Genomic DNA, 15,078 nt, shown 5'->3' with positions numbered 1-15,078 from the left:
CACTGTCATTGTGTCCACGGCAGTGTAATTGTGTCCACCATAGTGTCATTGTGTCCACCGTAGTGTCATTGTGTCCACCACTGTCATTGTGTCCACCACAGTGTCATTGTGTCCACCACTGTGTCATTGTGTCCACCACAGTGGCATTGTGTCCACCGCAGTGTCATTGTGTCCACCGTAGTGTCATTGTGTCCACCGCAGTGTCATTGTGTCCACCACTGTCATTGTGTCCACCGTAGTGTGATTGTGTCCACCGCAGTGTCATTGTGTCCACCGTAGTGTCATTGTGTCCACCACTGTCATTGTGTCCACCACTGTCATTGTGTCCACCACTGTCATTGTGTCCACCGTAGTGTCATTGTGTCCACCACTGTCATTGTGTCCACCACTATCATTGTGTCCACCGTAGTGTCATTGTGTCCACCATAGTGTCATTGTGTCCACCACTGTCATTGTGTCCACCACAGTGTCATTGTGTCCACCATAGTGTCATTGTGTCCACCATAGTGTCATTGTGTCCACCGCAGTGGCATTGTGTCCACCGTAGTGTCATTGTGTCCACCACTGTCATTGTGTCCACCATAGTGTCATTGTGTCCACCACTGTCATTGTGTCCACCATAGTGTCATTGTGTCCACTAGTGTCATTGTGTCCACCACAGTGTCATTGTGTCCACCACTGTCATTGTGTCCACCGCAGTGTCATTGTGTCCACCACTGTCATTGTGTCCACCATAGTGTCATTGTGTCCACTAGTGTCATTGTGTCCACCACTGTGTCATTGTGTCCACCACTGTGTCATTGTGTCCACCATAGTGTCATTGTGTCCACCGTAGTGTCATTGTGTCCACCACTGTGTCATTGTGTCCACCACTGTCATTGTGTCCACCACTGTCAATGTGTCCACCGCAGTGTCATTGTGTCCACCACTGTCATTGTGTCCACCATAGTGTCATTGTGTCCACCATAGTGTCATTGTGTCCACCATAGTGTCATTGTGTCCACCATAGTGTCATTGTGTCCACCACAGTGTCATTGTGTCCACCACAGTGTCATTGTGTCCACCACAGTGTCATTGTGTCCACCACTGTCATTGTGTCCACCACTGTCATTGTGTCCACCGTAGTGTCATTGTGTCCACCACAGTGTCATTGTGTCCACCACTGTCATTGTGTCCACCATAGTGTCATTGTGTCCACCATAGTGTCATTGTGTCCGCCACTGTCATTGTGTCCACCACTGTCATTGTGTCCACCGTAGTGTCATTGTGTCCACCACTGTCATTGTGTCCACCACTGTCATTGTGTCCACCACAGTGTCATTGTGTCCACCACAGTGTCATTGTGTCCACCACAGTGTCATTGTGTCCACCACTGTCATTGTGTCCACCACTGTCATTGTGTCCACCATAGTGTCATTGTGTCCACCATAGTGTCATTGTGTCCACCACTGTCATTGTGTCCACCAGTGTCATTGTGTCCACCACAGTGTCATTGTGTCCACCAGTGTCATTGTGTCCACCACTGTCATTGTGTCCACCGTAGTGTCATTGTGTCCACCATAGTGTCATTGTGTCCACCACTGTCATTGTGTCCACCATAGTGTCATTGTGTCCACCATAGTGTCATTGTGTCCACCACTGTCATTGTGTCCACCAGTGTCATTGTGTCCACCACAGTGTCATTGTGTCCACCAGTGTCATTGTGTCCACCACTGTCATTGTGTCCACCATAGTGTCATTGTGTCCACCATAGTGTCATTGTGTCCACCATAGTGTCATTGTGTCCACCACTGTGTCATTGTGTCCACCACTGTGTCATTGTGTCCACCGTAGTGTCATTGTGTCCACCACTGTGTCATTGTGTCCACCGCAGTGTCATTGTGTCCACCATAGTGTCATTGTGTCCACCGCAGTGTCATTGTGTCCACCATAGTGTCATTGTGTCCACCGCAGTGTCATTGTGTCCACCGCAGTGTCATTGTGTCCACCATAGTGTCATTGTGTCCACCACAGTGTCATTGTGTCCACCGCAGTGTCATTGTGTCCACCATAGTGTCATTGTGTCGACCACAGTCATTGTGTCCACCACTGTCATTGTGTCCACCGTAGTGTCATTGTGTCCACCACTGTCATTGTGTCCACCGCAGTGTCATTGTGTCCACCACTGTCATTGTGTCCACCATAGTGTCATTGTGTCCACCACTGTCATTGTGTCCACCGCAGTGTCATTGTGTCCACCGCAGTGTCATTGTGTCCACCACTGTCATTGTGTCCACCAGTGTCATTGTGTCCACCACTGTCATTGTGTCCACCGCAGTGTCATTGTGTCCACCATAGTGTCATTGTGTCCACCACTGTCATTGTGTCCACCACAGTGTCATTGTGTCCACCACTGTCATTGTGTCCACCGTAGTGTCATTGTGTCCACCATAGTGTCATTGTGTCCACCACTGTCATTGTGTCCACCACTGTCATTGTGTCCACCGTAGTGTCATTGTGTCCACCACTGTGTCATTGTGTCCACCATAGTGTCATTGTGTCCACCACTGTGTCATTGTGTCCACCACAGTGTCATTGTGTCCACCACTGTCATTGTGTCCACCGTAGTGTCATTGTGTCCACCGTAGTGTCATTGTGTCCACCGTAGTGTCATTGTGTCCCCCGTAGTGTCATTGTGTCCACCGTAGTGTCATTGTGTCCACCGTAGTGTCATTGTGTCCACCGCAGTGTCATTGTGTCCACCACTGTCATTGTGTCCACCACTGTGTCATTGTGTCCACCGCAGTGTCATTGTGTCCACCGCAGTGTCATTGTGTCCACCGCAGTGTCATTGTGTCCACCAGTGTGTCATTGTGTCCACCACTGTCATTGTGTCCACCACAATGTCATTGTGTCCACCACTGTCATTGTGTCCACCGTAGTGTCATTGTGTCCACCGTAGTGTCATTGTGTCCACCACTGTCGTTGTTTCCACCATAGTGTCATTGTGTCCACCACTGTGTCATTGTGTCCACCGTAGTGTCATTGTGTCCACCACTGTCATTGTGTCCACCACAGTGTCATTGTGTCCACCGTAGTGTCATTGTGTCCACCGCGGTGTCATTGTGTCCACCGTAGTGTCATTGTGTCCACCACTGTCATTGTGTCCACCGCAGTGTCATTGTGTCCACCGCAGTGTCATTGTGTCCACCGTAGTGTCATTGTGTCCACCACTGTCGTTGTGTCCACCACAGTGTCATTGTGTCCACCACTGTCATTGTGTCCACCACAGTGTCATTGTGTCCACCACAGTGTCATTGTGTCCACCGCAGTGTCATTGTGTCCACCGTAGTGTGATTGTGTCCACCAGTGTCATTGTGTCCACCGTAGTGTGATTGTGTCCACCACTGTCATTGTGTCCACCGTAGTGTCATTGTGTCCACCACAGTGTCATTGTGTCCACCACTGTCATTGTGTCCACTGTAGTGTCATTGTGTCCACCATAGTGTCATTGTGTCCACCACTGTGTCATTGTGTCCACCGCAGTGTCATTGTGTCCACCACACTGTCATTGTGTCCACCACTGTCATTGTGTCCACCACTGTCATTGTGTCCACCATAGTGTCATTGTGTCCACCGCAGTCTCATTGTGTCCACCACTGTCATTGTATCCACCACTGTGTCATTGTGTCCACCACTCTCATTGTGTCCACCACTGTCATTGTGTCCACCATAGTGTCATTGTGTCCACCGTAGTGTCATTGTGTCCACTGTAGTGTCATTGTGTCCACCATAGTGTCATTGTGTCCACCACTGTGTCATTGTGTCCACCACTGTCATTGTGTCCACCACTGTCATTGTGTCCACCATAGTGTCATTGTGTCCACCGCAGTGTCATTGTGTCCACCGCAGTGTCATTGTGTCCACCGCAGTGTCATTGTGTCCACCACTGTGTCATTGTGTCCACCGCAGTGTCATTGTGTCCACCACTGTCATTGTGTCCACCACAGTGTCATTGTGTCCACTGCAGTGTCATTGTGTCCACCACTGTCATTGTGTCCACCGCAGTGTCATTGTGTCCACCACTGTCATTGTGTCCACTGCAGTGTCATTGTGTCCACCGCAGTGTCATTGTGTCCACCGCAGTGTCATTGTGTCCACCATAGTGTCATTGTGTCCACCACTGTCATTGTATCCACCGAAGTGTCATTGTGTCCACCACTGTCATTGTGTCCACCACTGTCATTGTGTCCACCATAGTGTCATTGTGTCCACCACTGTCATTGTGTCCACCGTAGTGTCATTGTGTCCACCACTGTCATTGTGTCCACCACTGTCATTGTGTCCACCACTGTCATTGTGTCCACCATAGTGTCATTGTGTCCACCACTGTCATTGTGTCCACCATAGTGTCATTGTGTCCACCACTGTGTCATTGTGTCCACCGCAGTGTCATTGTGTCCACCACTGTCATTGTGTCCACCGCAGTGTCATTGTGTCCACCATAGTGTCATTGTGTCCACCATAGTGTCATTGTGTCCACCAGTGTCATTGTGTCCACCACTGTGTCATTGTGTCCACCATAGTGTCATTGTGTCCACCGCAGTGTCATTGTGTCCACCGCAGTGTCATTGTGTCCACCACAGTGTCATTGTGTCCACCATAGTGTCATTGTGTCCACCATAGTGTCATTGTGTCCACCATAGTGTCATTGTGTCCACCGCAGCGTCATTGTGTCCACCGTAGTGTCATTGTGTCCACCATAGTGTCATTGTGTCCACCGCAGTGTCATTGTGTCCACCGCAGTGTCATTGTGTCCACCACAGTGTCATTGTGTCCACCACAGTGTCATTGTGTCCACCACAGTGTCATTGTGTCCACCACAGTGTCATTGTGTCCACCATAGTGTCATTGTGTCCACCACAGTGTCATTGTGTCCACCACAGTGTCATTGTGTCCACCATAGTGTCATTGTGTCCACCACAGTGTCATTGTGTCCACCACAGTGTCATTGTGTCCACCGTAGTGTCATTGTGTCCACCGCAGTGCGAGAACAAGGAGGCATTCATTGAAAAAATAACTCAGCTGGACCTGGAGACCCAGGCGGCAATCGTTAACCATATCAAGGAGGTAAGAGTTTGACGTTTAAACTTTGCGCGTTTCCCCCTCTGTTCTGTCGCATCATACGTCGCCCACCGTATTAATTGGAGATGTGCGTGGGGGGGAGATAAAAAACCACACACGTGTGCGTGCACGAATCCACGACGTCACTGCGTGTCGCTCTCATCTCCCACCTCTACGCAGGTCACTCACAACCCTGAGAATGTCCTTGATCTGCACTGGGCAGATTCCAATGCTGCAGAAAGCCCCGATCTGCCGAATCACAGCAGCCTGGCCAATCGCTTGCGGGACGTCGTGGAGGAGCGAGACTCGTTTTCCCAGGTGAGATGGGGTCGGGGGGGGGGGGGGGCGGGGTGTGGATGAGAAAACTCTTCGATGCGCCGTGTTTTAAAAACCGTAGCAGGCAGGCGGAAGTGCCCTTCGCTCGAAGGTGTCTCTGGAGAGCCTCTCTCAGAAGCTTCCTTGGTTTTATTCTCCCACGCTGGCCGCACGTCTTGGAAAAACAGTGGGAGCACCCCCCCCCCCCCCCCCCACTGTGCACGACCTGCACATCGACCAACCGCGGTTGTGCACCGAACGGGCAAAGCCGAGCGCGCCGACCGGTCCACACGATAGCGTCCACGCACCACGCGCATACGTCTTGTCGCACGGTTGCACCATCGCTTCTTCCCCACTCCCTCGCTCGCTCCCGGTAGACGGTTGTGGATCTGACGCTGGAGTTGGAGCGTCTCCGTGCCGCGCCAGAGCCTCCCGCGGCGTTGGTTGGCAACGGGGTGGCTGCGGATCCGCCGGGCTCCGTCGCGAACCACTGGGACAAGCTCGACAGCCCCGCCGACAAGGCCGCCGCGAGTCCCGCGGAGAGCAACGTCAAGCTGAGGCGGGCGCAGCAGGAGTTGTGAGCACATTAATCTTAAACGCCCCTATTGTCGTCGTCGTCCTCGTCGTCAACATCGGCCATGGGCAAAATCCGCTGCCAACCGCCGCCTTCTCTCGCGCTCTCCTGCGATGTAATGATCCTCCAGGGCAACCTGTGCAATAGCTGATTTCGTCGCTGCATCTCCCTCCGGCAGTCGTGCTCTTGGACAAATACTATTCACCTCCTGTTATTTAAAATCCTCACATCCTGTTATTTATAGTCGCGCACGCACTCGACCCTCAACATCCACCACCCACAATTAGATTGGCAGGGCTTAATATCCCCCCGTGAGTACGGTCCGGATCGCTGGATTCTTTTTTACAATGCCACCCACAGTGGAGGGCCACGGTGGCTAGAAGATGTTAATTACCTCGCCAGGTATACAGGAGGTCGTGGGTTTGATGTTGAGATGTTAACTACCTTGCCAGTTGTACAGGAGGTCGTGGGTTTGATGTTGAGATGTTAACTACCTCGCCAGGTATACAGGAGGTCGTGGGTTTGATGTTGAGATGTTAACTACCTCGCCAGGTATACAGGAGGTCGTGGGTTTGATGTTGAGATGTTAACTACCTCGCCATGTATACAGGAGGTCGTGGGTTTGATGTTGAGATGTTAACTACCTCGCCAGGTATACAGGAGGTCGTGGGTTAGATGTTGAGATGTTAACTACCTCGCTAGGTATACAGGAGGTCGTGGGTTTGATGTTGAGATGTTAACTACCTCGCCAGGTATACAGGAGGTCGTGGGTTTGATGCTGAGATGTTAACTACCTCGCTAGGTATACAGGAGGTCGTTGGTTAGATGTTGAGATGTTAACTACCTCACCAGGTATACAGGAGGTGGTGGGTTTGATGTTGAGATGTTAATTACCTCGAAAAGGTATACAGGAGGTCGTGGGTTTGATGTTGAGATGTTAACTACCTTGCCAGGTATACAGGAGGTCGTGGGTTTGATGTTGAGATGTTAACTACCTTGCCAGGTATACAGAAGGTCGTGGGTTAGATGTTGAGATGTTAACTACCTCGAAAAGGTATACAGGAGGTCGTGGGTTAGATGTTGAGATGTTAACTACCTTGCCAGGTATACAGGAGGTCGTGGGTTAGATGTTGAGATGTTAACTACCTCGCTAGGTATACAGGAGGTCGTGGGTTTGATGTTGAGATGTTAACTACCTTGCCAGGTATACAGGAGGTCGTGGGTTCGATCCCAACCCTGACTCCTGTTGTATATTTGGAGTGTGCGTGTCTCTCTCCCCGTGGTGGCGTGGATTTTTCTCCGGGTGTTCCAGTTTCCTCCACATTTGGAATCAACATCGCGCGTTTAAGAGCATTTGGCTGCTATAACTGTCCACATGATGAGCCGCTTCATTGAGCTATCTTGTCTTATCTTAGCGGAATTTGCATAGCCCCTAAACCGAGGCAGTTTACAAAAAATGAACAACGGTACAGCACATGGATGTAATGGTGGAGATGAGGTGAATGAAATGGATGAGAGGAAGCAATGGCGGAAAATCTGTGACGCGTGAATTTGGCGAAAGCGACATTGATGACAGTAAATGATGATGAATGGTTTGAATGAACAGGGAATGAGTGATAGGCATATAATTAAGTGACCTGGCTATCATTTGTGATAAAAGAGCTTATATATAGCTCAGTGGGGACTTATCTTGGTAAAATAAAAAAAATAGATAGTTTTTAGTTATCCATAATAGAGTTTTTTTGGGTTAGATCGTGTAAATATATAAATGTTGTGTCGTTAAAACCCGCCACCACCCGATACAGCCAACTAGTAAGGGTTGTTACGTAAACAGAACGTGGCCAATTTGTCACTAGTACAGCACTAATGTATAGTGTAGTGTATAGTGTAGTGTATAGTTGTGTAGTGTATATTAGTGTAGTGTATAGTAGTGCAGTGTATATTAGTGTAGTGTATAGTAGTGTATTGTATAGTAGTGTAGTGTATAGTAGCGTATTGTATCGTAGTGTATTGTATAGTAGCGTAGTGTATAGTGTAGTATACTAGTACAGCACACCGGTTGTGTGTTGTAGAGCCAAGCCACAACATTCACAAACCGAGTATGATGCTTCGCCAGTAATTACAACCAGCTTCATCAGGTGACAGCCAGATGTTCAGCCGAAGCGAGAGGTGTACCCAGGTGCAGGAATATAATGAATCCCCTGATGATTGTTGGCAATAAATTGAACCCCCCTCCCTTCCCCGAATCTGCTCGAGGTTGTTTTTTTTCGGCTCTAAGTCAATTATCTCTGTCCCTTTGGCCCTCTGTCACCATGGAGACACGTGGGGGAGATGCGACTCGTAATCGTCCTGTCCTCCAGGCCAGCGATGCCATCGTGTATAATTTTGTCCTGGGTTTTTGTCGTGGAGTGTGGCCCGGCATCAGAGATGCTGCTGCCCTGTGCAGAGACGGCTTGCCCATGTCATTGGGGTTCTTTATCTTTGTTATTTATTGTGAACGCCTGTTTTTACCCGGCAAAGCCTCGCCGAGTCACGTGACTCTCTCTTTTCTCCACCAGGGTCCTGCCAAGTTTTTTTTGTTTGTTTTCCCCGCAGTTAAGGAGGCAATCGCCCACCGTTGTGTATCATCCCGATTGATCATGGGGCCGGCCTACTCTTGCAAATGACGTCACGGAATCTTTGTATGGACATCCACCGCACGGTTGGCTATGCACGGTGCAAAAGGAGTTCAAGAAGTTCAACACGCATGCATCATAAGCAAGACGGCGTGGACCATTACGGTTATTACACCCGCAGTATTAATCGGGGCGGCTGCAGGATTCGAACCGTGAACCCCTGGGCCTTGTCACCGCCCCACTTATCAAACACACGCTGCTGTTATACGAAAAGGCGTGTGACCTCGAGGAGGCTGTAGTTGTGGTGCCATGGCGAAGATGGTTATGGCCGCCAAGCGGGATTCCGCAGTTGTGCTGTACACACTCTCCGGCGTGTTTTCGTGCTGTACCGCGCGATGTTTGGCGCCACGTCCGACGTTTTCGCTCCGCATGCTGAGAGCTTCTGCAGGAACGTTCAGTTGCCTAAAGCATGCGGGCATCGTGCGGAGCGGTACAGCCCCGAAAACACCGCGGGAGAGCAACTCCGACCTCCGCAGTCGCAAATGTCGTTTTATATTTGACCTTCATTTCGCCGGTTTTAATTTGTTGCGGCTGCCTTTGGCAACAGGATCTCCACTCTGCCCGTTCACATTGGTTACATATAGATGTCGCGCAAATATAAGTTTATTAATGTCCGTTATTTTAGCACTACCGTTCCGCCTTCCATTACGGTTAACAAGCCTTCGCCAGACGCGTCTTGGGCATATTTTTAGGTATCGCTCTCCACTTCATTGCGAATAGGACGTGTTCCACCCCTGTCATGGTTTTTCTATTTGATTGTAAAATAGCAGTTCACCGATGACCAAAATACCATGAGATGGGGACGCTGTCAGCAGATCTCGCAAACTAAGCGGGGGTTTTAGCCTGGATGTTACAGCCGCCATGCCAAGGTGTAATGAGCAGTAGAAAAAAGCGTAGCGTACTGTACGCGTGTTGAACTTCTTCAGCACCTTACGTGGCCAACCGTGCTAACCGGGGGGGGTGTGCTGGAACGACAACAAACGCCAGTCATCCATAATTGTGCTTTACTTGTGTGCTTTGTCATCTTCGATCATGCGCTGATTATATATGCAGTGAAAAAAAAGGTTTCACTGTAGATTGCTATTCAGCACGTGGGCCATTTGAAATTATGCAGTGGACCGTGTCTGGCCCGCGGGCTGAAGGCTCCCTTTTCGGTTTCTCCACGCCTGTCGTAATGGTAAAACCCATGAGTGACACGTGACGGTTACCCCTTGCCACCCATCCCCACACCCCACGCGCAGGGATGAGAAGAAAGAGGAGCTCACCGACGTGAAGCAAGATGTGCAGCGGCTGCACTCCGAGGTTCAGCGACTCCGCCACGAGGTTAGTGAGTCCATGGGCACGCCGGGTCACTTGCGGTCCCTCCCTCCCTCCCTCCCTCCACGAGATTGATTGTGAGCTCTACACGGTATAATTTGCCACCCAGCTCGAGGCCAAATCTCCCTTGTGCGCTGCACAAAGGCAACCCAGTTTTTGTGACGGCCAAGCTTGGGATCGCTTGTAACAACGTCAAGGTCACCCGTGGCGTGGCTACGGCCTCGATGCCATGCTCGATAATATAATGCAGCGCATCTTAAAATAGCAAACGTCAAGTTTCGTGTAAAGTTTTATACCTCGTGTAAAAGGTAAGGGTGGTTGATGAAGGTGCGGGCCTGTAATTGCTTGCTCACATTACCGCTGGCGGAAGGCCCTCCACTAGAGGATGCACTACATAGCCCTCCTCCAGACGATGAATTTGGCCTGCTCTTCCACACCGGCCAGACAACTTGGAAGAGGTGGATGTACCCATATTTTTTGCCCCACTATCCGCTGATCGACTAACTGCGGTGTACCGGTTTATACTTTTCGGTGGACAAACGAGGGGTGGATTTCATTCACTTGTCTCCGTTGTTTTCAACTACCGGTGCCAGGAGTTCGAATCGAACCGGCGGCGGCCTCTGAATCGCGAATCCCTTTGTGCAATCTGCTGTACCGCGGCATGTCGTTGTGATGAATTAAATCATCTTTGTCGCCACACCGCTTGAAACGCAATACTGAGAAGAAAGCACAAAGGATGAGCAATGCGCCAAAATCGGCAAAGTGTTCCCTCGCCGTTACTCCGCGGACATAAACTCGAGGATTTAGGAGACGTCACCCCCTGACCTCTCGTAAACTCGGCGACGGCTGCCGATGGTCAGGCGTGTGAGTGCGTGTGTGCGTGTGTGTGTGTGTGTTTGTGTGTGTGTGTGTTTGTTTGTGTGCGTGTGTGTGTTTGTGTGCGTGTGTTTGTGTGTGTGTGTGTGTTTGTGTGTGTTTGTTTGTGCGTGTTTGTGTGTGTGTGTTTGTGTGTGTGTGTGTTTGTGTGTGTGTGTGTTTGTGTGTGTGTGCGTGTTTGTGTGTGTGCGTGTGTTTGTGTGTGTGTGCGTGTGAGTGCGTGCGCGCGTGTGTGTGTGTGTGTTTGTGTGTGTTTGTTTGTGCGTGTTTGTGCGTGTTTGTGTGTGTGCGTGTGTTTGTGTGTGTGTTTGTGTGTGTTTGTTTGTGTGTGTGTTTGTGTGTGTTTGTGTGTGTGTGTGTTTGTGTGTGTTTGTGTGTGTGTGTGTTTGTGTGTGTTTGTGTGTGTGTGTGTTTGTGTGTGTTTGTGTGTGTTTGTGTGTGTGTTTGTGTGTGTTTGTGTGTGTGTGTGCTTGTGTGTGTGTTTGTGTGTGTGTGTGCTTGTGTGTTTGTGTGTGTTTGTGTGCGTGTGTGTGTTTGCGTGTGTGTGTTTGTGTGTGTGTGCGTTTGTGTGTTTGTGTGTGTGTGTTTGTGTGTGTTTGTGTGTGTTTGTGTGTGTTTGTGTGTGTTTGTGTGTGTTTGTGTGTGTTTGTGTGTGTTTGTGTGTGTGCGTGTTTGTGCGTGTTTGTGTGCGTTTGTGTGTTTGTGTGTGTTTGTGTGTGTTTGTGTGTGTTTGTGTGCGTTTGTGTGTGTTTGTGTGTGTGCGTGTGTGGGCCAACTGAGGGAGCCGGTGGTGTCGCGGTTAGCGCTACGCTGCACTACAAACCCGGCGACCATGAGTTCGATTCCCGCTCACGGCCAACACCGGTGACGATTATCGGAACCGGTCCTGGGCCTCGCCTAGGTCGATTCAGCCTCAAATGAGTACCTGGCACGATGTGTTACCATCGCCACTGGAGAGACAAAGGTGGCCGGGCGTTGTGCTGGCCACCCATCCCCCTCATGTGCCGTGTCGGCCTTCACAGGTGTTCGCTAACAGCACTTGCCCCTACAGTCCGTTCAGGCTATGCGGGGGATCTTTGACTTTGGGCCAACTGCCAGTCATCTGAGTCAGTCCACCCATGGCACCTGCGCCTGTTTTGGTGGTGTCCAATCAGCAACGAGAGCCTTTGACACCGCTGCACGTGGCCTCAAAGTGCTCTTAGACTGGCGCGATAAGCGCTGTAGTGATGTCATTGCCACATGGTGACAAGCTGTGGCTGTTGCTGTTGTGCGTGGGCGCTCCACAGAACTCTCAGCTCGTGTCGGAGGCATGCTCGGCGCGTGCGTACCGCGATGAGTTGGATGCGGCGCACGAGCGTGCCGAGCGAGCCGAGCGGCTGTACGGGGAGGTGGCGCGACTCCGGGAACGGCTACGCGACGCCGACTTCTACAAGAGCCGGGTCGAGGTTGGCTCTCTCGTTCGCTCGCTCGCTCATCCACGCATTCGTTTGTCGGCTCGGTCGTTGTTAATAATGACTTCTTTGGTAGCCTAAGAGCCAATCCAAGTGTGATCTTTGTCGGTTGGGCCGCGTGTCGAGCGATTCCCTTCTCGAAGCTTCCATTGCCGCGCTCTGCTGCAGGCGGTGTGGCGCGCAACGGCGGAAGCTCGAGGCAATTTATTTTCCTTTCTTTCTTTCCTTCTCAAAACGTGGCCAAACTTGGATCACGAGTGGCGGCGAAAACTTGCGTGCTCCGCCTACGACCAAGTCACCCCTGAATGCGCCCAACTTAATCGGATCTCAGAAGCCAGGCAGCCTGGCTATCGAGTTGCGTGCAGGCACAATGCAACTGCATCGGGATCCACGGGGCCAGAGACTCGGGGAAAAATGTTCATCATCGCTTGGAAATGAAACTGCGAACGGGCTGAGTGAGACCATCAACTCCGCTACACTTCGGAACCAATTTTCTTCGAATGCGGCCGACCTGGTTCCCTGGATCCCGGCTTCTCAGACGTGCCAGCTCAGCGCTCTGACCCCCCCCCCCAATTCACTTGGTAATGTTTCCGCCCCTCACTTGGTTGCTCGTCGCAGGAACTGCGGGAGGACAACGCTCTTCTGCTGGAGGCCAAGGCACTGCTGGAGGAGAAGGTGGAGGCGGGGAAGGCGCTTGCGGTTCGCCAGCACGAGTTGGAGCGTGACAACGCAGCTCTGAGCGCGCGTCTGCTCCACATGGAGACGGTAACGCGTGCGTGCGTGCGTGCGTGCTGTATTGATACATCGGCTCGAGTGAGCAGCTGGTGTGGCGTGTAAAAACATCGCCACTGGGGAGACAAAGGCGGTCGTGCGTGGTGCTGGCCACCCACCCACCCCCTTCGTGTGCCGTGCCGGCCTTCATAGGTGCTCGCTGACAGCAATTTCCCCAACAGTCTGTCTTTGCTGTATTGATATACATGTAATGCATGTGATTATCGTACATATGATCATATCAGCCCATGAGGATGAAATGTATCTCTTCAAGGGAGACATTTTTTTGGCTGTCGAGGTGTTTGCGAGGGTCATTCAAGTCATTCCCAGACTTGTTCACAAGAGAAGAGAGTTTGAATTCCAGGATCGTGACAACTCTCACCAGTTCTTCAGCATGTCCAGCTACAGTACAGCACTTACTCTTTGGTTCTATTCGGTAAAGTCACGTAGGTGACTTTACCGAATAGAACCAAAGAGTATGGATCCTTGCAGTCACGAAAGCTTTAAATCTAGTACAGCACTTGTGTACTATTCTGGCCCTGGGCCTCCCCGACGCTGCGGTGCGTGAACATCAGCACTGGGGGAGACAAAGGCAGACAGGCGGGCGTGCTGCTGACCACCCGTCCCGGCCTTCACAGGCGCTCGCTAATCACCGCTTGCCCCAACACTCTCGTGAAGGCCACCTTGGGGGGGATCTTTGTCTCTGTCCTACAGGAGCGCGAGGAGGAGCAGCACCGGCTGGAGGAGCTGACGCAGGACCACCTGGCGCTCGAGTCGGCCCAGCGCCGGAGTCTCGACGAGACTGCGCACCTCGGGGCCGAGCTGGAACGGCTGACTCACGCCAGCGGCCTCACCTGTACGCCCCCCCCCCCCCCCCCCACTGACCGTTTATAGCAGAGGGGTACGGGAACGTTTTTGTGGCTGTGGCAAGTGGGCGAGCGACAGCACGTTTCATAAAACAGTTTCACCGTGCGGCTCGACGGGAGGAGCGAGTGGCTCGCAGTGGGATAATTGACTCGGCCCATCATCTCTCCAGGGTCGATAAAATCGAGTACCGTATTGCGGGGAAGTCGACAGTGTTTTTGTCTATGGATGGACGCACCCAAATACCATAGCGTTGTGGGATGTCCACCGCTGACTCAGGGCTGTTAACAGGTGTTGACTGCCGACTCGATGCTCACTTGAACAGGAAATCACTTGGACTTTGTATTTTATTATTCAGCCAGTGTTACAGATAGAGGCGAATGAAGCCAATAATCATGGACAAACTTAAACGGTGATTGAGAAACCTTTATTTGGCAGCTGGCAAGCGTACCGCAAGCGCAGTTGAAGTATTTGCTGGAGTTGGTTCAAGGCCACGCGCAAAAGCAGTTGTAAATGGCTCAGCAAATTAGTGATTACAAATGCCAGTGGTAATGACTTTTACAATCATTTACCGTGCCACGTGCAGAGCTGCAGTTTACCCATCCGCTAAAAGAACTCGCTGCATCGGAGTCCTTGATTAAGGTTCGTGAGCCGCATTGTCATGCCTCATTATTTGTGTGGGGGGCGTTGTCGTGGTGAGATGTTAGCTACCTTGCCTGGTATACAGGAGGTCGTGGGTTCGATCCCAACCCTGACGCCGGTATATTTGGAGCCTGCGCGTTCTCCCCATTGTTGCGTGGATTTTTCTCCGGGTCCTCCGGTTTTTCCCCTTCACATTTAGAATCGACATCACGCGTTTAGAGTATTTGGCCGCTATACATTTCCGCGCGATAAGCCCACTTCGTTGAGCTATCATTTGTGATAGCCAGGTCGCTTCTTAAAAAGAGCTACATAGCTCAGTGGGCCATTTCCTTGTTAAAATAAAAAGTATTTATGGTTTTTAAATAGATACGGACGGACGCAGCGGTGGCACGGCGCTTAGCGCACCTCGCTATGAACCCGGTGCCTGGAGTTTCGACTCTACTTGGCCGCTTGTAAGGTGCAAAGCCAGCCCAGTTTACCACGGCCGAGC

General features: G+C 51.2%; 1 protein-coding gene across 2 annotated transcripts in view; it reads left to right on the top strand.

Moving 5' to 3' along the window:
* Positions 1-15,078, top strand: part of LOC116953879 (uncharacterized) — a 68,984-nt gene that overhangs the window by 34,046 nt on the left and 19,860 nt on the right. For both annotated transcript variants that reach the window (XM_076051976.1, XM_032974166.2), the window contains exons 6-12: positions 5,026-5,109; positions 5,284-5,421; positions 5,796-5,995; positions 9,909-9,990; positions 12,147-12,305; positions 12,930-13,076; positions 13,797-13,938. In XM_076051976.1, coding sequence (XP_075908091.1) covers positions 5,026-5,109; positions 5,284-5,421; positions 5,796-5,995; positions 9,909-9,990; positions 12,147-12,305; positions 12,930-13,076; positions 13,797-13,938 — 952 coding nt within the window. The remainder of the gene's footprint in view (positions 1-5,025; positions 5,110-5,283; positions 5,422-5,795; positions 5,996-9,908; positions 9,991-12,146; positions 12,306-12,929; positions 13,077-13,796; positions 13,939-15,078) is intronic.

Source organism: Petromyzon marinus, chromosome 53 (assembly GCF_048934315.1).
Source record: "Petromyzon marinus isolate PM22_M1 ecotype Great Lakes invasive population chromosome 53, UKy_Petmar_22M1.pri1.0, whole genome shotgun sequence".
In the NCBI taxonomy this organism is placed as follows: Eukaryota; Metazoa; Chordata; class Hyperoartia; order Petromyzontiformes; family Petromyzontidae; genus Petromyzon; species Petromyzon marinus.
The sequence above is the reverse complement of the archived record's forward strand: the minus strand, read 5'-3'. Positions and strand labels throughout refer to the sequence as shown.